Source organism: Vanessa tameamea, chromosome 20 (assembly GCF_037043105.1).
Source record: "Vanessa tameamea isolate UH-Manoa-2023 chromosome 20, ilVanTame1 primary haplotype, whole genome shotgun sequence".
Taxonomy (NCBI): Eukaryota; Metazoa; Arthropoda; class Insecta; order Lepidoptera; family Nymphalidae; genus Vanessa; species Vanessa tameamea.
The window spans coordinates 168,693-195,747 of NC_087328.1; the positions used below are offsets into that span (position 1 = coordinate 168,693).

Here is a 27,055-nt window from a genome sequence, read left to right on the forward strand (position 1 = left end):
AAGTATCTATTTAAAATCAACGAATTTGATTTTGAATGCGCTTAGTGCTGAGGTGTTTTGAGCTCGACACCTTCTGGACAATTTTTGCATAAAAAATTGTCCCCGTACAGGTGGAAAGCATAGTTAGTCTCGTCTCGGAAATTTGAATAAAACTTCCATCGACGTGTTTATGGCCCTATATTTGTCTCCCTAACGTAATGAGCTTACTTAACAAGTGACTAAATCACTTTAAACATGAACGAAAATACTTTTAAAAGCTTCCCGAGTGCTCGTGCAAAACTTAAGTCAAATTTTCTTATTTTATTGCTAATATATATATATAAACTAACTTGCAGTTCGATATGAATAAATGAGATGTGTTAATTGCGCTCGTGTGTCGCGTCGCCGGCCGATACACTCACCGTTGTGTAGGTCGCTGTATTATCTCGCGGATATCCGCTCATTAGATATGTCGAAGATGCCGTTCTTGTCGAGGAATTCGTTAAAAGTTCTTTGAGTAATTAAAAATTATGTAAAGATAAAACTGATGTGCGCGCGACATCGCTCTTTTGAACGTTGGCCATAGAGACACAGTCAGCTGAATACCACACGAGAACTCTTTCATTTCTTAAAATTAAAGTAATACACTTTAGAGTCGCTGTGATTCCCAACTGGCTATAGAAGCTACAAAATGATGTAGTAATATTGAGCATTGTAAGTGACGATTTGTTTTATGTAATATTCAAATACTGTATTTTAAGATATGGAAGTTACCCGTCATTTGTCACAAAAAAAACAATGCGATCTTCGGCGCATCCCATATTCCAGCAGCGGCGGCGTTGAGATTGTGCGTGTGGTCGACGCGCGAGTGTTATTTATGTGATCGTCAACACACGGTGACACACTCGCCGGCGCCGCCCCCGACGCTCGGACACGCCGAATTGATATAGATAGTGTCAAACAATTCAATTGACAACAGAAGCGTTCACATCGCGTCTCGCGTCTTACAAAAGCGCGAGTGATCGATCGGAAAACGTCGGTACAATACATTCATTCATCTGTACATACATAATCAAATTATGACGCTCTTTGTGAATGAAATAGATTCGTATATTCATCAGGCATTCGACAGGCCTGTCGAAGAAAATGTGCCTCTCGAATCAGACAGAAATATGAACTACTCTTGACACCGTCGATGTACCGAGAACCATAGGGTCTAATAATTCCTAGGCCTGGATTTTACTCCCAGATTTACCCCAGACGTGTTTAAGCCGTTTATTACATAAGATGAATCTTGTTTAAGTCACCAAGAAACAGCAGTTATCGTTAAGCACCAATAAATGACAGATACGTTAATTAAATACAATTATATAATTAGATATATAATTTAAAAACTCAACTAGATATTTAAAAACTCTTAAATTCTGACTCTACGTTTTCAAATTGTATTGTTCCGGCCTCATAGATGGCGTACCTATGAGGCCGGACCAATACAATTTTTTTCTTTATTTAGTAAATATAGTAGAAAGTAAGTATTTGCGAAATTTTATAATAGAAATAAATTAAATCCAACACCAATCGAAAAGTCAATATCCAGGCTCAGATGCACTCCAGGTAAGTCAGGGGTTTCGTGTCACCCGGTCCCGTCTAAGCAAAAAAACTACACATTGAGACATAAATCCGTGCCGTTAATAATATTTATGTTACTTTGAACAAATTGCACCGCGTTATAAGAACGGAGACCGTCGTTAACTTTACACTGCCGCTTATTACGTTGTTTGTATTAAATATTGCCCGTAAATCAATGTAATAAGTGCTTAACACTTTATGGGGGATTTAAGATATTAAAATAACAATACCCGCTTGTATAGTGTTCTGTGTGCTTTTGGTAATCTCAAAATTAATTTGTAATTGAAATACCCACTGTATTGCGACTATATGGCGACCTCTGCCATCAATGAGAAGCATTTAAAGTTTATGAAGTCACGGAACATGGATACTGAGCAACTTTTGTGCGCTTTGACTTGTCTTCCGAAGTTCAATAATAGTAAGTATTGCTTTGTGGCAGTAGAATGTCTGGTGAGTAGTAGAATAACCTATCCAGACGGACGAGAGTCCTCGGAATATGTGACCTGATAAGCTAGCTACTTGGCCTAGCCTACTAGCCGCGGCAGTACTGATGCAAGAACATTCTGCATACCTGTCTTGAAATTTCTTCAGGGTCTCACGACTTGACCGCCCAGCACGAATTAATTGTTAACGTAAAATCACTCGCAACATAATTTACCGTTCGGATTCAAACCCGTATTCGTATCTTAAATCGAATCTTAATTAATAATTATAAAACTATGCAACGTATCGTGGGACATTTACGATACAAACCGCGATCCTGTTTTAAATAAACAAACCAAAGAACGCAAAATGTGAACTAGTAAGAGTGACACTCTCCCCTTTGAACACGACGACGACTCACTTGTAGCGGCCGGCGGTGCGCTCCCGCTCGACCTGATACATATATTCAAGTTACAAGTGCAAGTAGTTTAAATGTATTCCTTACCTTTTAATGACCGATAACAAATGCTTAGTTTATATTGTTAGGCAGGATATATATAAATCTAATTGTACATACATACTCCGCGATTAAAATGTTGCAAAAGAGTAACTACTGAGTTTCCTGCCAGTTCTTCTCGGTACGATCTACTTTCCGAACCGGTGGTGGCTTTACATTTACTGAACACGTATTTTCAACGTAATGTGACGTGACATGACGATTCAAAAGTGATTTTATAAATCTACTTCAATAAAGATTATTTTGATTTGATTTACATATTTATCTTATAGAGTTTTTTAATATTTATTTCTTTTAATATTGCATTTATTTAAAACGATAATTTTATGGTCGAAAAGGGTAAAAACCTTATACAGAATATAGTAGATCAAAAAACGGTGGCGTTATTAATTATGTCTATTCCGAGGGTGTAACCAACAGCGGCACAAAGATTAATTATGTGTTAAACGTCTTCATACCCACTGTAGAAATATGTGTACGTATTTTTATTGCTTTTGATGTTTCTGCCAACTTCTGAATATAGCATTTACCTTAAGTGTAAAAAAATGACTTAAGTGGAGGCTTATCAAAATCGTTTCAGCAACTAAATTACATTAAAAACATGGCTTTCGAATGCAGTGCCGACCCGTACCCGTAGAATGATGAGAAATACGTTTTTAATTATAAAATGTGACTTTCTTTCACTACTCGATCGAGTTCTACGTCGAGCTTCGTGTTCTTACAGAACAGCTCCACGGCACTTGAGGGCGAATCAATTTAACAGCATATAAAAATGTATCTGTCTTGTAGCTAGCATCGATTACCCGTCGTTACATGTTATGTGGTCTATACATAACGCGCTTACAGCAATAGTCGGCTCATATTGATAAAACACCGAGTATTCTCACGATAGTATAACGTGGGCGGGTACTGGCGTGAGAGGATATGTGTATACTTTGATTTTATGACTGAAGAAATCTGTTTAAGGATCCGTAGTCAAGTGGAACCCTTTGAATGTGAGGTACAGTCCAAGCACCATCGAACCTTGCGTTTGAACGGTTCCGGTGATTTGAATATCATCGAGAACACAAACTGCCTCTGATTTGAAATATATGAATACGTTCGTGTGACAAAGGCTGTCACTATAAGTGAGTTTATAATTGTCGGTACTCTTATCAATGAAACAATCTTTGGTGGCTCTGTATATATGCGTGAGTTTTCATTTTGCGTGAGCCGAAAACGCCCAGAGGTTAGAACGCGTTTAACCGCTGATTGCGGGTTCAAACCCAGGCAAGCACCACTGAATTTTCATGTGATTAATTAGTTTTTATAATTCATCTCGTGCTCGGTGGTGAAGGAAAACATCGTGAGGAAACCTGCATGTGACTAAGTTCAACGAAATTCTGCCACATGTGTATCCACCAACTCGCATTGGAGCTGCGTAGTGGAATGTGTTCCAAACCTTCTCCAAAAAGGGAGAGGAGGCCTTAGCCCAGCAGGCTGTTGCCATTATACTATTATACGCAGACTATCTAGGCGGGCATACTAAGAATAGTCTTATTTTCAATTTTCACTATAACTTTATGTTTTATACAATTTTGTATTTTATTAACTTAACAAATAAAACGAACAAAACGCTCGTCGCCCGCTTAGCTGCTCACACTGCGCCCTCGCATTCCCCCACATGTCGAGGTAATCCCATTAAGGAGGCGCTACACTAACCCCAGATAAGCGGAGTGACACCATTAATCAGGTAGCCGATTCATTACCCGGCGACGCTCGACGATTTGTCATAGACAATACTCAGATAGGCCAAATCGTTCACGGGCACAATAAAAGGACTCGCCCGATACACCAAATCGCTCCGTCCTTTTGTTTCGTCCTCACGAGTGACGGCTTCAACTTGAAAAATTGTCTACTTATCATTAATGCATTTCTGTTTAAGGCCTCGTTTTGCGCCGAGACAGCGCGAACGCTACAGTTTTTATAATTTTTCCTTAATAAACTGACAGTTTTAATTAAGAATCTTATATAAGACCGTAACCTCCCAGCCTTGAACTCTACTTACTGCTTGTAAAAAGAGATGTTTTATAAATATGTATATAAAGTATAGTACTAGTGAGAAATGTTGACACTAACTGCAAATATATTAGTTTTGATCGAAATATTTTGAACCGTTAACGCCATGTCGTCCGCTGAGTTAAAAGCCTCAGTGTATATAAATAAAACTAAATAAAAATTGATCAATATTTCTTATGTTCATACATTGATCACTTGAGCTTATTTCGTATCTTACTTCTTTAAGGTTGTGTAGATATACAGGAGGATTCCTCTCAAACAAATATATCAGTAATATAGAGAGCTCCCATAACTATAGCGTCATCACAAGGGGATTTAACAACCTCTCATCTCAGAAGGAACAGTTATCTGTCTTCGATTCCTGTCCGTCTGTTCGTGTTCGTATCTCCCGAACGAAAATCTAACGGAGATTGTTATGCTTTTAATGAATCTTTTATTTTTGTTCCGTTTAAACCGCAGGCGTGAGAATATGATGATGTGATAAAACAAACATACTTTGTGATTATGATTTGTTTTGAATTGAAGTATCTCGTGTAGCATTCTTTGGAGAAAAGGTTCCTGTATATTTCCCACTGCTGGGCTAACAGCTTACGTTTTTTTAAGCTTATAGGTCAGAGCAAGGGCACCAAATTATAGATTAATTAGATCGTTTTTTATTGTCATCTTAATAAGATATTAAAAGAAAAATTTTACTTATGAACTAAAAATTAAATTCCGTTTTTTATTGAAACGTAATTTGTACAGGACAACTTATGACGTTACCATTGCTGGGTGGGACCATCAAACTTAATCAAGATCCTTAGATCCATTTCATATCGAAGATCGAGCCAATTAAAAAGAAATAGTTTCGATCATTACCATCACCCTATATGGTCACCGGTAGCCATTATAAATAATAAGCTGTCAGGGGGAACGTACCAACGCACATTCATGATATTAGCCATTAGACATTTTAATTTATTGCTCACAAAGAGTGTTAAAGTTCTAAGCCATCAAATCGATGTCGATGTCGTATAAGTGTTTTGTACGGAGTTTTAATTTTAATTCATTAACAGCTTATATCATACTTACCAAATAAATTTACGTCACAGTAAGATTTATATTGTATTTGACATAAATAGTTTCATCTGACGGTAAGTGGTTACTACCGCCCATGCACGTTGGCGGTGTTAGAAATATTAACCAAGCTTTACATCACCAACGCGCCGCCAACTTTGGAAACCAAGATTCTAATTAATTAAGTCCTTTGTGGCTGTAGTTACGCTGGCTCACTCACCTCTCAAACCGGAAGAAAACAATACTAAGTACGGCTGTTAGCCAGAAGAATATGTGATGAGTGCGATGATACCCAGGTTTAAACAAAGCCTTAGCACCAAGTAAATCTTATTATAGACATGATATTCGTTTTTAATACTTTAGAGCTCATGTACCACATAGACGACCACAGCGTTATTACTTATTAATTACTCGTCTAAATGACATTCTCTTGTCGAATACTTTCACGGTGACCATCGGCCGTGTCCCTGGAGCGCCGGGATTAGCTAACAATAGATCAGCTGGTAATAGGCCCGATCGATCACTCATATCTATTAACTTACGGTTACAGCATCCGACGCCGACTTGTTCCCATCAATACGAAAGTATTATCGTAATCATTGCACAAACTAATCGAATCGAATTATATTCATTCGATTTAAAAATATAATGGTATTGTGGTGTGTGTTTATATTAAATAAGTTATAATTCTTGCACAAATAATACTTCTTTATCAGTCAATCAATCAAATATCAAAAGTCGAGTACTTTTGAAACGTCGCCCGCTCGGAATTCTACCGAGAACTGCCATCAAACTGTATGTATTTACTTTATCAGTAATTGGATATCATTTGTATGTTAAAGGATTAATTGCATTTGTATGATAGCTAAAGTTGTAGGGTGACGATCTTTACTAGACAAAAAAAGAAAGAACGGTAGCAAAGCCTCAATATAAGGATGTATGATTCTTGTCCTGTCGCATTACGCTATGGAACAATAACACATTAAATAAAAATACACAATATTCGAGTAGTATTTTATAAGCACGTTTGAATCGTCATTTTACAAAACTGTATTAAATGAACCTACCACCGGTTCGGAACGTAGAACCGGCAAGTAATTCAGTAGTTACTCTTTTTCAACATTAGTGATACCAAGTTATGTATTTGAATACAATTATTTTTTTACAATAGGATATATTATCAACCCGAAAGTCAACAAGTGTTAGGTCCGCGCTTATTTACCATCTGTACGTCACATTTCTTTTCAAGCAGGTTATATAAATAAACGAAAAACTTCCATATTACGTAATACAGTGAGTGATGTTGAAGCGCTTGTTAAAGCCGAAGTTAGATTTTATTATGTAAGTATATTATGGTAAGGTGGTCGCTACCTAATTATAACAAAGAAACTTTTATCCTTAAAACATCGTTTCCAGATAGGGGCGCGAGAGGGATTTATAACCCTCGCCTTAATGATAACATTGAAACGCTTCAAATATTAACCTGACGCGTAGCGTATGGATCAGCCTTTGGTATCAGCGGTTACTATTATGAGGAAAATAAAACTAAGATTTACTTGAAAATTTTCAAACATACATATTTTTTATTTTAATTTTGTTACATGTATACTGTTTATTATTAATATGTATTTTGTCAATATGACATTTAACAAAGATATATCTCATTTCGATGAAACATAAGAGGAAGCCTTACTTTTGATTGTGATTGAACGATATTTTATTTTGAGATTCACTTGAATTAATAAAAAACATAATTTAATTTACAAAAATAACAACCCAGCTACAAACATATTACATATATTGTGTCATGGAAGAAGAGTTTCATACTTACTCGATTTTTTTGTGAAAATAATTTTATGCTTTGATAACCTCAAGTAATAGAATGTAATGCAGTCTAAATACAATATAGCAATTATTTATAACAAACAAATAGTAATAATCAGTTTGATATCCAATCGAAAGTTCTTTAAAATGTTCTCATTTAAATATTTTAGTTTACAGAAGCAAATGCAATGTATTTAATGGACCGACCAGCGAGTGGCATGAATAGCAAACGAGTGTTCGGCGTCTTCAAGTCTCTCTAATAAATGCGAAAGTATAAAATATAAGCGCTTCCTTTGATCCTTTAATTACTTCTGTGGTCCTCACTTTCGTCCTCAAAATTTAAATATTCGTATACCGAAGAATTTTTATTCCCGGCTCAAGCACTCGGCGCGCCCCGGGCGCGAGGATCCGTCGAAAAAAACGTCAGAAAAAGTGTAAAAGTCCAACAAAAGTGACATAATTTATAAAAGAATTAACGATCGCATTGTGTGCTTTCGTTGTAATTTTTATTTACGATTGTTTAGTGTGTTTTATGTTTTAATATGACTGTATTTATGGCCGTTTGATTTTTGTCCTTCGGAATTTCAATGGGGGTTGGTTAATTTATGGAACTCTTTAATCGACGTTTTGATTATGCGAAGGAGATATGTTTTGTTAAATAACAAAAATGGGTTTTGATTTACTGACTTTAGTGTAACTGTACATGACTTTCAAATTGAATATGTAATCAAAAATTTGAAAGGAAATAAAAATGTTTCGTATTTATATACATCGATCATCCACTCGCATATAGAAATTTCACGAACTCACGAAATGAACGAACTCCTCCTCCTAGAGTTGAAAAAAATCGTTGTAAAATTCGATTTCTATCGGAAATATTAACTCCAAACTTATATTTTTTTTTAATTTATAATAAAATCCATATAATGAAGCCCTATTTCAGCAACAATATCTCCAACCTACGCGCAATAAGTTAGACTACTAATATTTCTTATTTGATAACACGATATCCCAAGAACAGAGTTATTAATAGCCATTACATTCGAAATACAAGTTGTCAACGAAACTAATTCCAGACACACTTACAAACGTTCTCACAAAATCAAATCATTTAATAGACACTTACGGAGCTACTTTTATTGGTGCGTCGTAAACTCCACCGAAAATATCATTTTACTTAAATAAAAATCCGAGTCAGCAAAGTTATCCCGTAGGAAACAAATTCGACAATCGACGGATGCTCGCTCGTAAAATGTTGAAAGCCGACTTGCTTTGATACGCGATATTGGAACTTGTATACTTTAAATATTATTTGAGTTGTACTCAATGTCGCATATCAACTTACGTAATTTAATGACATTTCTCGATCGAGTTTTAAGTCGATTTTCGAGTTTGTTCTTACAGAATAGCTCCACAGTTGTCTTTATTTCAAACTTTTTGTACAAATATCGACAATCTCATATTTTATGGATTTTTTATTATTGTCGAAAGAATTTCTCTGAAGGACTAAAGGCACCGCGTCCTCGAGCGAGAGATTAGGGGATTGTAATTCCTAATAAATTTATTAGTGATTAATAATGATATCGAATTTTTTTTATCTTAGATCGGCGGGAGTTAAGTGTCGCCAGGGGAAATAAAATATTCCGATATTTACATACTGTTAGCGCGGGACTATTTTAATAACGTTATAACATTTCGACTTGCTACATTTTACCTATTTTTATTTTTTTTACTTTACCGGCAAATGTAGTTTTATTTAAAAATATAAATTACTTGGTGGTAGGGCTCTGTGCAGTTCCGTCAGTTATCTTTGTTTATGCTTCAATTTTATGTGTCAGTGCGTCCGTGTAACTACAGTACCTAGCACATTATTTCCCAAAGCTGACGGCAATGTACGGGATAGTGAATCTTTCTGACTTTCAGGGGGCTAGACGAAGAGCATTCAGGTAATCGTCAAACCGACTTCGATTTTCGCTTTCGTCTAAATTATTCAATATAATACCTCTGTCACCTGTGGGCCACACTACTAACGAACGACAATCGCTATGTTACTTCGTCTAGCTGTTAACCGTTAACCATCTGGACCACGTCGAAGTCACGCACTGGATTTCATCAAAAGTCTGATTCAATATACGAGTAAGTAGGTCGGGAGATCTCCTGTTGTTACGTCGCGGGTACCGTGCATACATAATACAGTGCGGAACCCACGCTTTCTTCACAGCACGAATTGCACCTGCGCGCACAATCCACGGGCGATTGTGTAACCGTTTCAACTTTAGCAAAGCAAAACTCCTGTAATATTAATTTATCGATCTGTTGACGTTTATTATGATAAACGCAGCGAGTCCGAGGTGAAAATTATTTGATTTGCATATTCCTTGACTAGACCTCTTGACGCCGGGTTAACTATTTTCTCTTCGCCTCGAGCGAGGCATTGCCTGAATATTTTCGTCTGAATTAAGAAAACTTTCACTACAAACACCGCTTTATAGATTAAATAGATAGATAGAACATATTACGAAACACAAACGGCATTAGAACATAAATAGGTACACACGTTAAAATTATTTAAAAAACAATTAGGTACCTGAGAAATGCAGCCTAAACCATTATATTTAAAAAAAAAAACATTGTATTGTAGCTTGTGTTTGTATAACACTTAGCGATTGAGCAAATTATTTTAGTCAGTTAATTTATTACTCGTGATTATTAGCGCGAGTTTCCAGTGACGTCTTTAACAAAGAGATAAGCGAGATAAATATTTGTTTTGATATCTATTCGATGCGTTATCTTAATGAACGTGCAGCCCTTGCGCAAACCGCGCTAGTCCGGTGCCGCCCACTCGCTACATTACGACGACAATCAACAGATTCGTGTTATTGTATCTCAAACTCATTCAGCCACACAAGAAGAGAACTCATGTAAAAGTACAGTAAACCATTTATACGGTAAATAAGACTTACCACGCCAGTCGGCAATGTTAGCCATCTGTAGTCATTCTGACGCCTCCGACAATGTTATCGGAGTCTCTTACAAACGTTACTCTGAGTGCAAATAGCTCCAATCGCACTCACGCAGGTTGAACCGCGAAAGCAATCAAACACTGATTATGTTTAAAATAAAAGAAGAAATAGAGATTAGAATAAAGTAATAGAATTACAAATGACTGTATTCACGAGAATCAGGACCATTTCGAAGATTACAGCCTCCCATCCCCTTCTAAATTAAAATTTAATGTAACATGGACTGTGACGTTTCAATGTCACGTCTCGTATTAAGAGAGGGAGATGACAAATCGTCGATTTTTTGTCTCGTTCTGTCACTTTGAAAATGATAAATGTCAATTTTTAAATTTATATTGTTAATATTATAATAGTTGTAAAAGTTGAATTGCATAGTTTTCGAGTACAATTGTGTTCGAATGTACCGTAGACCTGCAAATACAACGTTTTGATATTTGTTGATAGAATATTTGATCAGTGAGTGGTGTATCGGTAAACAAATTTGCATCCGCAAAGATCATCGGATTCGTGTAAGAAACTAATTTGATACTTGTTCAAACTAACTAACAGTATTCAGAATTTTACACATTATTACTATCAATAGATATTAAATAATACTCTTATTTTTAAATCGTGTTCTACATTGACATTTGGGTTAGTTTTAGAGCATCTCTTTAGTAGAAAAGCCTCCCAAAGTTAATCATAACCATGTATATGGGAAATAAATAATATAGAATGGGTCCCTACGTGAACCATAGCGGCGCACGGAACAGGCCGCGTTGTGTTCCGTGGCGTTATCATAACCATCATAATATTCACGGTTTAAATTCCCATAACCCGACGCGTTAGTGACAATACCTTCGTATCCGATCGTAAAATTTTATCGCTTTATTTCCTTTTTTTACACCTTTTGTTCTACACATTAGTAAACATATAAAAACTCTCTCGATTCTCGACACGCTAACACTAAAGTGTCACAACCGCAACCTGAAAATTAAAAAAAATAAAGTGCCTATAAACTTCTTCGTTATCTGTGCGACAAAAAATTGTAACACAGGATTCGTTTTGCTTATACTTAAATAATACGAAGTTTGTCGCAATTAAAAAAAACTTACTCCCAGATATGCGGCAAATATAAATCATAATGTTATCCAGAAAAAGGTAATAAAAAACATCAAGAAATGATTACATATATCGTGAAGCCGTACCTAAAATATATAATTAGATTAGTCTCCGCTTATATTAAGCTATTTGCTAAATTTTACAAGGCTAGATATAATCGAAGACCCCGATTATGGTGCAAAAGTTCACACCATTATTAGTATTAGGCAAAAAAATATTCAGAACATTACAAAGGTTGTCTGGGGCCATTATCAGCGAGAGTATCTACTAATTAAATGGGCGTGAATTTGTCTTATCTCAAATTGAGACAGGTCTAGATTTAAATTAGTATTTGTAAAATATACGTCAAGTGCGATCGGGTTTTTTTTGCTTGACAGGTGCTCGTCTGACGGAAATTATTTGCGACTCTAAGATAAATGAGTTATGACATTTTATAATGTAATACGATATTAATGTCATCGTTGATATTTGTTGTTTTTATATATTATAATTAATTAACCTAAAAAACGATATAATATTTTAAAATAAATATGCATTTTAAATTTATATATTAATTTAAAACCAAAATCTCAGATAATTTAAAGTCAGACAGATGTCGGTGAGTACAATGGAATAATAATAAATAGGACTTATATATATGAATATAGGTACGTATTGGTACAAATTATAACATTTACATAATTTCTATTTAATCATGAAAACATTAAAAGAAGAATAAAGAAATTTTCGCGGCACATATTCTACGAACGTTTTTTTCATCTCAAAAGCGGAACCCTAGATCGAGATGATTAAACAAACAAAATATATTTTGGCAACTAAAAAGTTCGCTCGAATGATTCAAGAGCACGAGACGGCGAGCAAAAACGAAACCTATGATTAGTAACAAGCCGTATTATTATTGGTTTAGCAAATTATTGTTATTAACTTATTTACCAATCAGGAAATGCCTGAACGCCTAGACCTCTACAATTACGACTCACAGGCGGGAATACTAGTTTGAATGTATTAAATAAATCATTCCCTTGATTAAGCACAACGAGATAACAAGGAACACAATAACTATCTGTGTATAAAACGCAAAAGTGAACGTTCCACTGCTGAGGAAATGCCTTTCTCCTCTCGAGGAGAAGCTTTGGAACTCATTCCACGATGCTACTTCAATTTCATCCAACACGCAGGCTTCCTTACGTTACCTATGTTTTCCTCCTCCACCGACGAGATGAATTATAAACACAAATTAAGCACATGGCTACTTAGTCGTGCTTGCTCGAATTTAAAGCGGGAATCTTCGATTTAAATTCTAGTGATCTATCAAATGGGGCATCTCATCATTCAGAATATTGAAATTGACATAGGTTGTACTCGAACACTATTTCAGAATTAACTAAGATTAAAATGTATCTTGTGATAATTTTAATTACATATTAGGGCATCTATCTTGTCTCTATTCTTTGACATATAAAATACATAAAATAATACAGAATAACTCAACTCTTACTAATTATGTTAAAACAAGTCAATTGATTAAAATCAAAATATAATTTATTCAAGAAGGCTCATAAAATAACTTCTGTCTGACTGTCAAGTGACAGATTTGAATTAAATTTAGAGCTACTAACGCTTCGGAATGTATGTATGTAGGTATCCTACCGAAAAGAACCGGCAAGAAACTGAGTAGTACTCATAAACAGTTAATCATAAAAAATACTAAGGTTTTATGATTACTATACCTAAGTGAAACATTATTCCCATTCAGACAGACGACGCCACTCATTCATACGTGTAGGCGACTATAGACGAACGTTGAATTTCAACTTACCGTCATACAGATATTGGTAGGCGACCGGTAAATTAGCCATCTTTGTAATTTACTCCCTTCGAGAGTTATTTATTCCGTAATAAATACGTCAATTACGCTAGACGACTCCCGACAGATTTAGTGAGACGCATCCGCGGAATACGTGTCTGTACACGACATTTTTGTTGTTTTTCTTGTGTTCCCGTTATATATTACCCATAGTATGTAATTAGTAAAGTAAAGTCGTCCTAAAGACTCGAGATTAAAACGCGTCTGCACAATTAGTCATCAACGGATTGTAATACGCTAAGACGTACAAATATTGCTACTGTAAATGCAAAAGTCGTGTGTAAATATTCAGTCCCAGCTTAAGACTGCCAAGAGCCGCAGTTATTTTTTATTATTAATCAATTTGTTGCTTTTATGTACAGAAGATAATTTGTAAACATTAAAGGGTACATTAAGCAAAATTATGATTATGATGAATTCTCATAGTAACGAATTTCGACCCCAAAACCTGCGCAGGGGGTATTACAGTGCACACGTGTGCCCTGATAACCTCACGAGAGTGTAAACACTGCTAACTTTTAGATTCCGGCCGATTATACAATACAACTTCACAAAACTTGCATTTGCCACGACAAATCTAACGATAACTATACCGCAATTGATGCATCCAGTCAGTAGATGATATGAAATAAAAAATATCTAACAAACGTGCGTAGTGCACAAACGCGCCGAAAATAATAACATTCCTTACCGAAACCGATAAAAATCAAATTAGATCGAGCACGCCATTATTGGTTGTATATTAATGATTCTTCCAAATTCTGAATTAGTTTTTGCTGGAGGATAAAATGCAGGTCAACTCACAAAACAGGATGTGGGACCTGCCTAAAACTTAAGAGAGCGTCCTGATTCCATAGATTTCCGAGAAATCTTGTCGGCGACGCCATTCAAAGGTCTGCAGCGACATCTTCCCAGTATTTTGATGGATTTCGAAGGTTTTAGAATATCCTAGCATTGATCTGTCGTCTGCGAATCTAGTGTTAATTTATTCCCCCGATGACGTCTCTGAAGTGGTAGAATCAGGTTTCTTAAATCGATATAATTTTAATGGCCCCGATCAGAGGATTTATTGGATCTATTTGACACTTGTCTCCTGCACTAGACTTGTTTTATACGAAACGTTAAAATTGTAAAATATTTTCTAATAAAATTCAGATGATAAAGTTTAATATATGTTAGTTTCTGATAAAAAATAATGTTACTGGGAAAAATGTTAGGCCCGTCTTAACACAGTTTACAAAGGATACAAAATATCCGGGCACCGCGCGTTTTGTGCACCTCGATGGTTGTCGTCTTAGACCATCCGTGAAACATGCCAGAAGCTCTTTAAAAAATCAATTTTTGTAAGGTAGGGAAGATCACCTAACACTGCTTGCACCCGGACTCTTGTTATGCTCAAGATTGACCGACATCATTCGGCTGTTTTAAGCGACAGCTAATTTAATTTAAATGCCACCAATATTTTCTATATTAATATGATATATTTAAAAATAATAATGCTTTAAAAGTAAGCACTGCTTAAATTTTACCACCACGCTGGTATTGAGCTGAGATTATTGTAGTTTTGCCTCTGCAATTTTCGGTAAGATCCATGTGTTCTAGCCACTGAGCCGTCGCGACTCAACAAATAGTTAAATGAACTTATATGCGGTGGAGCTACGCCTCTCCGTATAACACAAACGACCGCAGGATACAGATCGCGAACAACATACAACATCGAACATATATTCTCGAGGAATAAATTACTTTTACGATCGCTCCGCTATTGACGCGTGACAAGATCGTATGTTGTCGAAATGGACTCGGGAATTGGATTCGAACCTGTACCTCTTTACAAGGACTGCAGCCGTCAAACGGACATAGAATGTTTTTAACATAAAGATCGGCAACGATAACCTTTGCACTAGTGATGCCCTATTGTCCTTTATCGATACGATCTCATCGATATTTCACGATGATGCGCTTGACCCGGGAGGTTGGCGCGATTTATCTATGGAAAATAAATGTAAACAGTATGGGAATAACCATTTGCATGTGGAATTAGAATATCGTTAGAAAATACAGTTAACGGGTATATTCATTTACATTTCATACTCTGACGTTCATCGCGCGCTTTCATTCGCGTTCAAATATTTATAAGCTCATAAATATACTTCCTATTACTTGTGATTAAGATTACATCTTAAACTATCTGGACTGGACATAATTTTAAAGACTTATTGAATATGTATTTCTTTTTAAACCTATCGTTTGAACTTAAGGCAACGTCTTGTCATGTCGTTTATCAAAGAGCAAATTTAATGATTACATTCATAATTTACTTTAATATTAAGCATACTTTAAAAAGACAATAATATTCAATATTAATTTTATCCCAATACTAATTACGATATAATTAATCGTTATAATAAACAAACGAATTAATGAAAATATATCTGTTAATGACGAAACTAAAAAAGTACTGAACGCGTTTCGCTTCTTACAGTGGTCATAAAATAGTCATAATAATTTTATTGAATCTTACGAAAGCTAATTAAATAAAGCTATTAGAATTACGACAACGAGGGGGAACGGGCGAGGGCATTTGAATATTCTATCGACTGTCGATATCTCGACAATCAATCTCTAGCTTCATTCACACCGTCGCTTTATGATCTAATTTCCCTAAACAGTATCTTGGCTATTATTGGAAATGGGGTCTCGTGATAAGATAAATTCTGAACAATATTCGGATCAGCGGGATCTTGATTGAGTACTGTCGGAGAAGTATTGATCTGTTAAAACTCTTTTTGTGGCGCCTCCTTGGAATAACAATAAAATTAACATGTTTTTTTTTTTTAAATAGTAGGTAGTTTAAATTAAACAAAGGTACGAATTTTTTAGTAACTTACTAACTTATATTATTTAAGATTTAAATAATACAAATATAAGCAATAATAAGCTATGTTTAAAAACATACTGAGTGCCTCCCGGTTCCTCTTTTATTTATTTTAGTTTAAATTTAAAATATTTTGAAAAAAGGACGACTTAAAAGTGCTCGATAGAGAGGAGAATTTTAATAAACCTTTCGTTTTTGTTTTGAAAGTAGTCGTCTTTTATAGTGGAAAAATGACATGGTCATTTGATTATTTAATTTGAATGTAATTTTAAACCAAACACAAATGAACCATTAGCGAACGGGTCCGCGGGCCGCGACGCTCGTCGCTCGGCGTTCGTGTACTCGTACCGCGTAGCGCTATTGTACTGTTTTAAAATATGCCTCCATAAATAGGCAGCAATTTCAAACGGTCTAATAAAGCATCCTCAGCTACCATTGTAAACGTGACCAACAAACAAACAGACAAATAGACAGCCGCATTAGCATATATCCCGTGTTATCATAGAAATATTGAATCTGACTTTTAAACGACTCACAGCGTTATAGGCTCTGTGGGATTGTATCAACGGCGACAATCGCTTGCACAGAGATGAAAACGGTGATGTATTTGATTTTAATCGTAAATTTGTAGTCGTTTTGGCGTAGAAATTACATTTTGCTGACGATCACGATCTCGGACGATTAGGAGGAAGAACAAGCGAGAAAAATATATTCATACAATTAGAGGCTCCGTCTGCGCTGTTTATTGTCTAGGTTTCATGTCTTTCACTGCGAATACACAGCTAGCACGGCGCGCCGTGACTTCGCTCGCGGAAAGTTTAAATAAGCTGCATTTTTGCGTTGCGCGTAATTTGTCAAAATGCAAGTACATATATGGCCTTAATGATTTTCTCTTGTGTTCCGAATACCTTAAATATCCAGTGTCAATGTTATCTAAATGTACGTCTATCATATAAAAGATAGTTTCAAATATTTTGTCATAACTTTCAAACACATCAACAAACATTTCTCCTAAACTTCAAGTATTTACTACAAGATGAGCTACAAAATCTTACAAATAACGACCGTACGTCCGTACTGACATTTCTCCGACTGTTAACAGTAGGGACATACATTTCCTTGATTTAAACTCGGAATTAATTTCATAGTTGCCTCGGGGCTCCGGCTGGCTTCAATGAAATCCTTGATGTACCCCCCGGGCGTCACCATGGGAGGCGAAGATGAGTGCTTACTATGTTTGCCCAGTTCGCAACATATTGTTAGAAATTGTAGTTTATTGCAAATTTAATACACATTTAGAAAAACACATTACACGATAGTATATGTCATTTCCTATTAATATTATAAACGCTCGCACAGAAAACGGTTCGCTGTGATTCTTTATTTAGAGACAGTTTATAATCCGGACCGACAGTCAGACTGGCTGCGTCTTCGCCCGTTGATTGTTCGAGCATATTACTATTAAACTAGTTGAAATATGAAATAGATATGTTAATGATGGAGCGTTTAGTTGTATTGCATTTGATACAAATCTTATTTAGCTAACCACAACTCACCCGGGAGAGGGTTGATAAATATTATCACATCGATCAATTGAAGTATTGAGACGTGAAGGCCTAAGAATAAAAGATATTGTTTTTTTACAATAATACTATTTATACACGTGTCAGTGTACTGTCCAGTAAGAGTTAGTCGTATTGGTCGGATAAGAAGTTAGAGCTTGACCTTACAATAATAGTAATACATAATTAATTTGAGCAAATATGTGAAATAAAAATGTAATCTTCAGTAACATTTAAACTACGTAGAATCAATCTTCTATCACCAGTGGAGGTTCTTACATTGAAAACAGTCACATTTTGACCGAAATGGTACACCAGCAAACGCCACAAATGTATAATTCGGACATAGAGACGAATGTTTACACAGTTAGTTTGCTTGAATTTGGGCTAAACACGCATATAACATCTAACAATAGGACCAAATGTTTAGTATCGACCAATTGCCAGCACCGCGACTAATTCCAGGGGAGTTTAAGGCCAGGATTGGCGATGTATCACTAAAAGAAAGACCATGCGTGCCACTCACAGTGAATGCGCAGCGCCCTTACCGATAATATTTTGTTAAAAGAAAACATACTTTACTTAAGTGTCCAAAATGTTTAGTTAATAAAGTTAGAACCCCGAAAACTCTGAGTAATAATTAGCGTCGTTCACAGTTCACAATAGAAAAAAAAGGTTACTTTTAAAACGTAAATTAAGTTAAAAAGACACGATCACACGATTCGATCTGTAAAATTACCCAAAAATAAAAATAATTGTGAAAATTATACAATAATTAATTAGTATCGAATTCAATTCATTTGAATAAGCGTATACGCCGATTAAACACAAATACTCAAGAATAAATATCTTAATAGAATATGAGGCGTAATGAATAAAATATGAAGTCTAAATGTAGAGCGAAAGCGACTCCGGCCGCGCGTCTGCATACCCTTAACCGATATTTCACGAGTTGAGGACTTCCGATGTTGCAAATTACAAGTCGAGTAAATCAGACCAACTGTATATTATTTCAATCCACGCGTGGGCCGATCCTCCACAGGAATACGGGATATATCGCGACATACAATGCTATATTCAGGTATTCAGTCACCCCCTCATTTCAATGACATGTGCGTTCACTTTTTCACATAAACAGTTGACTAAATAATCTGAAACTGGTTATTGGATGATTAAACAAAGCTGCAAGTCCATCACGATATATAAAATACAGATTCATTGAGTCAGCACAAACACAACGAGCATTCGCAAACGTAAATTCATCAGTCTCTTTAACTCACTCATAAAATATGAAGTAAATCGTTAAATATACATTAAACACGAATAATAATTGATACTGTACTGCGTGTTTGTGTCGCCGATGAGAGGTCGCATATATTAAAATAATATAGCAATAAAATTTCCTACGAACCAGTGAACGAGCAGTTTAATTTCGTATAATGCCAGTTAGAATATACGCAAGCCAATGTCATGGGACAATTTAAGAGCCTCTATGCCTTGCGGCTTCACTTATACATATTTATGAATAAAATAGCCAATTTGTTGAGGCACAGTAATAGTGCGGAGGTGCTCCTATAAGGGTGGTACCAATTTAGCTCTGAAATTGTCGGGCACGCCTTGTACAGCCTGATGTGTGCTTAAAGACTAGCTGCCGACTGTTTGACAGTTTTATCGACAGTCATGCTCGGTTACAGACGGATAATAGGCCCCCGTACGGTACTAATAGTTCCCTGATACGCTTTCTCATCTCATTTTGAAACGCCTAACGTTTTTGAGCTTTTGTTTTTAATAAAAGATTATCAGTCTTCTGATAGGTTGAACGTCGTCAGACCTAACCTAACTTAATCTTTTATTGTTTGTTTCAGAAGGATCTCTCGGACGACTGCGTGTTCGAAGAGCATATAGAGGAGAATAACTACAACACATACTCGCGCATCCGGGGCGGGAAGAAAACGTTCCTGGCCCTCGATAATAGGGGGAGGGCGCGACGCACCCAGATCCCGGTGAGCCGGCCGCTGGGCAACCTGTCCGGGTACGCGCTCACGCTCACCACGCGGTGGGACGGGTCGCGACAGACTCAGTGCCCGCCTCGCCGGCACCGCGGCAAGCTCAAGCGGCCGCCGCCCTTCCACAGGAACTGCCAGCGTCGCGTGCAGAAACAGAACCTGCGGAAACGGAAGCACAAAAAAGCGAACGATCCGAAGAAGAAGCAGCGGCATCCGAAGGCTCGCAGAAAACACGAGAATGGCACGACGACGACGACGGACATGAGCTGGGACGAGTCCACGATGTCGACGATGTCCACGACCGACGCGGAGTTTTTTCGGTCGGCGACCGCGCAGGAGGCGGTCGCACACGCGTGAGTCTCCTCGCGCTCGGGGCTGCCGTGGCGCTCGCACACTAGCACCGTTCCACCCTTACTCGTGCAAGAATCTCTATCATTCCCTTCGACTTCGATGCCATTCGACACGAAATGCCAATTGTAATTTTGCGTCGCTTCCGACTCGAACCGCTATGACGCGTTTAGTACTTTATCCTTCTCATAAATAATGTACTTTAAATACTCAATCGTAGCAACGAACAAGGCCATTCGATTCGACGACTAACAGTAACCATGATATTATTCTACCAAAGCTGAAATTATCTATCTCAATTTGTATTCCTAGTTCGCTTTAAAACGTAGGTTTATCGGCAAGATTCCAATTGTCTTAGTTATCATGAAATTATAAAGTTAGATGTTATCGATAACTTGATGAGTGAAATGATCGAACTCGCTTTGACGGGAGGAGATTATCGTTTGGTAAGGTGGAACCGTGTTAGAGGAGGGAGGGCGTTCCTGCTCGCGTCGGGTCGCATCTCGCCCGTACACAAACTCGATCAAACTGGAAAAGTTCCGCGTCATAAGCACGCACGCGATCTATTTCGATCGTGTCAGTGTGTTTGTTATTTGTATATCAACCGAGTCAATTTCGTAGCCGACCTTTAAATTTTATATAATTACGTGTAATAGTTCCGTTAATGGACGCGATGCGGCCGTCGGGTGCCGTTAACCGAGTGAAGACATCTATCGCGACCGAAAATCTTGAGCAGCCGTAACTTTCCACGTTTCGAGAACGCTTCGTCGTTGTCTATTCAAATGATTATCAGTTCGTGAGACTGCTCTTCGTCGCTGATGTGAATGACAGTGCAACACCTCTTCCATTTCGAAATATCTCGATTCGCATGGAAAGTTCTCATGTAATCGATTTGACACGAGCAGGAATCGTAGTAAGCTTTTGTACTTAGAGGGATGTGTTGGTGTAATTTCATAAGAAATTGACTGAAAAATATGACTGAGTAATGTAGGCACTGTCGGTTTTGGAGTAGGCTATGATAGGGTAATGTGCGGCGGACGGCATGCTTCTGTATTATTAGGTAACGACCCGAGGCGGGCGGGCTTGCGACTTCGATCTTTCACTGGAAATTTTCAATAATCCCGTATCGGCTGCATCGAACTGGTTTCGGCTAGATCGAACCATAGACCACGGGCTTCAAATTGCGGGTCACGTGGACCGCGGCACCGCTCGCCTCGGCCGGACAAAATTGAATTAGTGATAATCATTAATGACGATCAAGTGACTATTAGTAGGTAGATATAAAAACGTGTATCTAATTTGTAAATTATTTATTTTATTTTCCATAGAGAAAGTCGTATTTTGTTAACGTTTTAGTTGATTTTTTTAATTTCTTGTCCCTAAGTTCTATCCGATGTAGATGTGTAGGATGTCATACGCTTGTACTTTTAGTGAGCCTATAATGTGTATTATATTTAAAGCTCCGTTCGGCGACGACATGTGCTGCCGAGTGCCTGTGCCGGCGGGGCACGCACAGGTGGTCGCCGAATGGACAATAATTACGCGGTTACATTCTCTTTAGTGATTTCCCTCGCAAACTTGTTATGTGCATATGTTTGTATCTATTATTGCCTATTAAACTGAATCAGCGGACTTTTGATTCAAAGAAAACTACAAATGTAAAAAAATCTGTCAAATTCACTGCCAGTCATTTACAGGGTTACCATAACAATATTCGTTAATAACTTTTTAACGTCGTTAAGTTCAAAAGGTTATAACAGCATCATATAATGTACTTCATAATATATAATATGTCCATTTAAAAAATATTACAGTTCTCTATTGCTGTTCGCTGATTTCAGGAAGTCAAGAAAAAAATGTGAATGTGCAACAAGCTTTATAATTGTACCTACGTGTGTATGTTGAGCGAATACTTCGAATTAATTTATGGTATATTTTATTGTATAATGTCACGTGAAAACGACAAATCTGTGCGTAGTAAAAGAAAGCATTTACTCAAATCATTAACAACGGCTCGCGTGTCGATTTTGTCATTTTCATTCGTAATAAATTATTCGAGTTTGTTATCAGTTATACCTGACGCGTTATTGTATTGTAGATAAATTGAAACCGATCGATATTTAGAGGTAGCAGCAGTATTTCGGTATTGTGAAATTACTCCATAGCAGTACCTAGTTTTATAGTTTTTTATTGTATAGACGTTGTAAGTAAATTGTGTAATTTAAATCTATCTTTAACCTGGTTAATCGATTCCTAACCATTTTACAGGCTATTAATTATGCACGTAATCGATTTCACTATACTCGATTTAAACTCGCTTCACGTCGCTACTATCGTTTCGAGTACAGTGTTAATCGGTAAACAGTACCTACTTGTCGTTTTGTAAAATATGAGTTAATTTTATGTTATTTATACGCATGTGCCATAAATACCTACTCGTAATAGTTGTACCTACCGACTCAGAAGATTTTCTTGTCCAATTTTTGTTTCGCACAATTTTAACACGAGGGAAAGGGACGGCCGAACAGGAGTCTTAAAAAACATACATTGTCTTAAATACTCGTTCGTAGTAAGATTATGTAATTGATTCATTATATACGAAAAAAAAAATACTATGTAATTTAAACACTTTTTTAAATAAATAGGAAAAAAATGTTTTAAAATAAAGTTATCGAGCAATAAGATTCTATACAAAATGTAGATAATGAATGTAATGAATTTATAATTGCAGAGTGCTAGAGGAATGCTTTTTAATCTGTTCCCACCAATGTACGGCTCCTAGCGCCCCAATTTTCCCCTAGAACCGAAACGGGAACGTCAAATGGGGTTTAACAGTATTACTTAATTAATTTCGATACCTTTACATTTTTACAATAATTATTATGTATTCGTGTTAACGCAGTCAGTGTACAAAGTCGAATACTGCCTTTAAATTTATCGTTATAAACACATCAGACTTTGAACGTCGAAATTCAACCCTTTTATGTAGTTTTACCAAAATAAAGATTGATCGAAACTTTTAGACAATAACTTTTTACAGCCTCTTATACCGAAAGATAAATAAAATGATTCTTAAAATACGTTGTTGTTTTATTTTACTTTGTAACCACCGACACAAACACACGACACACACACGAGACACAAGGAATGGATCCTATGTTACTTCCCGACTTGGGATTTGAACTTTAAATCTCGGGAAACCGTCCGTTTGTAATATTTCTAAGTTATCACCTAAACAAATGTCTTTCAAAATACGATTTTATTTTCTCTTCCGTTGCGATGATTATTTGCGCAAGTCGAACGCAAAATATTCTGCTAATAACTCATAAGTATTATGATTCGAATAATTTTGCAGCTTTGCATCTTCCTATAAAGACAATTATTTTCCTAAAATAAATTTAATAATAAATATATATATATAGAAATAGGAAACTGGAGGTGAATTCTACTAACTTAAAACGATTATGTTGCGTTGCCGATTCCATTTCGATTCCAACTTCGACCGAATCGTAACTGAATTGTTTTAGTAGAATAAGAAAATGGCTGAACGGCAACCATAGCGAAAAAGTTACAATTTGTTAGTAGAATTGGCGTCCAGATCGCGATACTAGAAACATTGTGCATCGACATTATTCAGATCAATACACACGTATCAAAATGATATCCTGTTAAATGTAAGAGAATTGACAAGAAATTTGAAAGACTAATGAATATATAATAAATACCTAATAAAATAATTAATAAAACTAAAAGCGGAATTATCTTAGATTAATCCTTAACAGTTATCTTAGGTGAAAACCGCACCTAAAAAGTTACGTGGAATTGATCATATCTTCTGTCGATGTCTTCCAAAATAAATCAAACACACACTATGCAATACTGTAGCGAAACCTCATATTGATTACCTTATCGAAGTTTGGGGTACCCCAGCCGTATTCATTTAATAAAAAAACAATATTCAAGTTGTCAGAAGGAATTCATTAAATACTATTTCATTTTGATTTCCTAACAACATCAGAGAAAATCTATAAAGAAAGGAAAATAATGAGCGTAACACAAATATATATTTACAATACATGTATTCTAATAAAGTGCTGACATAAAATTTTAATATAAAGTTTACTAAAAAAATAACAACTACAAAAGTACTTCCTAAGAAATTCTAACAATTTAGTCTTAATAAATCAGGAAAACTAATTAGGGTAAAAATACAGCACAAAGTGGAGACCAAATTCCCATCAGATATAAAAGAAGCAAAAATAATCACATAAAAATGCTCTGTTATATTAAAAAAAAACGATTACGTAATGTGTTACTTTGTCACTTTCAAGTTCCAAGACTGTTTACTCTTTATACTTTACAATGTATTGTTAACTGTTTATGTATTAAATGTGACTTTACGTACTCGCATTTAGTTAATTATATATTTATTGTTTTCTCATGTAAGTGAATTATTATTATTAATGCAAAATAAAGATTTTTGAACCAGATAATGGCGTACTAGTAAGTAACTTGTCAACATTCCGCAATCGAGGCACGAAGTGAATTCTTACAGAATCACATAGCTTGAGTCATTTTATTTCATCACTGAATTAAGAACTCTCGAATAAAACTTTTAATATTTCCTTTGTATTGAAATATTAGCTTCCCGACCTGGTTTAAATATATTTCATGTAATAACATGGTTATTTACTTTTACACTATTATACACTGTACAAAAATCTAAAAAAACATATAGATGGCGCTACCATACTACGTACATAAATAAAGAATAATAAATTATTGTTATGTGGTTTTATACGTTCTAATGAACTACAAAGCATTTATGCGTTTGACCTTTACTTCAAGTTAAGCTTTTTTTTTAAATAAACATTTTATTATTATTTGAAATAAAAAAACAAGCCCTAGTTTATTTGACTGACACATAAACCACAGATAAAAAATATGTCGGATTCCGCATACTCGCGCCGACGCCATTATCGAATGAAGGTCGGAACGCCTTTGCTCGATGCTTCGCTCATCGATCGCCATCTTGTTATCCAGACCTTGATATCAGTAGAGAATCGATGTGTTTTTTATTCGGTTTCGATTCTACGATCATAAAACTTTAAGCGGCAAATTGATCACTAATCGGAAATCGATATGAAGAAAACATCATCCTTGGTTTGGCGATTTTTTGATCGCCTCGAAGAGAATAAAAGATGTGTAGCTGTGTTGTGCAAATTATGTGATACGCAATACAAGTACTTCGGAAATACAACTAATCTACGAACACATTTAGTAAATAAGCATCCGATACAGTGGGATTTAGTTCAAAATGGAACATTGGAGGAGTCGACATTCCGTGCCTTTGACGATGATGATAACACAACACAATCTACAATCACACCGAAAAGGAAGAAATACGTAAAGAGCTTCAAAGATGAAAACGTACGTTATTCAGTATCCGTTGATCTTAAAAACAGACGAGATAGCCCCAATGTCCTCGCAGAAGATTCAATGCCAATTATCGAAATACAACGGGTATTTATATTCTTAAATGCATAGGTTATTAGGTTATGTCTTATCAATATTTATGTTCTATCGAATTATGCGGCCTCGAGTTGCATTATAAATTGGTTGCTTTACTAAAATGAATCGATACAAAAGAATTCTTAGAGCAGAATGTTATGACAATCGATTTTCATTAATTAATCATAATATAATTTAAAATCGATGTTAAATCCCAATGAAAATAACTTAGGATATCAGTTATTTTCCTATATAAATATATAATTTGTAATTTCGATCATGTAACATGTTTTTACACAATTTAGATCTGTTTTATTTAGTATTTTATAAAAACTATCTGTTATATAATCATGTGAATGATATAAATAACATAAGTGCCTTGTTTATAGGTAGATGTACTTGAAAATTCGGAGACAGATAACGAGATCCATCATGATGGCAATGAGGAACCAATCAATATAGTTCGGCAGATGCATGGCAGCCGAAACTCCGATGAAGAATGGCTTAATGATGAGCTGTATGAAACAATTGAAACCTATGAACCAAAACGCAAACGGATGAAATATAGAACTATCAAAAGAGAAGTCCAGACACCACCTCCGAGTGTACCAAAGTATGTTGTGAGAAACACAAATTCATATAAGAAACCAGAGCGAATTATTATTGATGGTGGTCAGAGAAAGGATGAGTACAGTGTTTTTGGAGAGTATGTGGCAAACAAATTAAGGAAATTGAAAAATAACCAAGCTCGAGGAAATGTGCAACAATTAATCACAACAATACTGTGGCAGTCGGAGTATGGATTGTATGACAGCATGGATACAGTTAAAAGAGTTCTCTTACATTCCGTTCAAGAGATGGAAGTGGTCCACACGAGTGTGGAACAGATTATTGTACAAGAGGATCATGAAGTAGTGTCACCCAACAAAGACGGAGCAAATTAAACCAAAGAAACAGCTTATCACATTAATATATTAATTATCGCCATGTAAAAATTGTTAATTTTAATAAACATTTTTAAATTCCTTTAATTATTTTATTAAATCTCCCCCTACTAATACTCTACTGCTATATAATATTGTCTATAAATCAATATTGTCATTTAAAAATAAATAAAATGTAATGTAAGCAAGAACAATATGTCTATATAAAAACATATTTTTTCAATGATATAGAAATAAACAAGAGACTAAGAAACATATTTTGTTTAAACATGTGCTTAAAAAAATATTTAGTCAAAAAATCTATTTTTAAAAATATTATTTTTCAAACT

At 35.7% G+C, this 27,055-nt stretch overlaps 2 protein-coding genes across 4 annotated transcripts in view; both read left to right on the plus strand.

The window, feature by feature from the left end:
• The window catches only part of LOC113403777 (fibroblast growth factor 3), a 162,283-nt gene extending 138,932 nt beyond the window's left edge, over window positions 1-23,351 (plus strand). Inside the window, exon 5 of one of the 2 annotated variants that reach the window (XM_026644365.2) lies at window positions 19,783-23,351. In XM_026644365.2, the coding sequence (XP_026500150.1) occupies window positions 19,783-20,280 (498 nt within the window). In that variant the 3' untranslated portion in view covers window positions 20,281-23,351. The remainder of the gene's footprint in view (window positions 1-19,782) is intronic. The other variant, XM_026644366.2, reaches the window with a different exon arrangement.
• A 1,893-nt stretch (window positions 23,352-25,244) lies between these two features.
• On the plus strand, window positions 25,245-26,808 carry LOC113403799 (uncharacterized). Of its 2 annotated transcripts, none has more exons than XM_026644395.2 (2): window positions 25,245-25,794; window positions 26,172-26,808. In XM_026644395.2, exons 1-2 carry the CDS (start codon window positions 25,414-25,416, stop codon window positions 26,724-26,726), a joined length of 936 nt encoding a protein of 311 aa, XP_026500180.1. In that variant the 5' UTR covers window positions 25,245-25,413; the 3' UTR covers window positions 26,727-26,808. The 2 variants fall into 2 exon arrangements, with proteins under 2 accessions (XP_026500180.1, XP_026500181.1); XM_026644396.2 differs by having other exon boundaries at window positions 25,248-25,701.
• The last annotated feature ends 247 nt before the right edge of the window (window positions 26,809-27,055 follow it).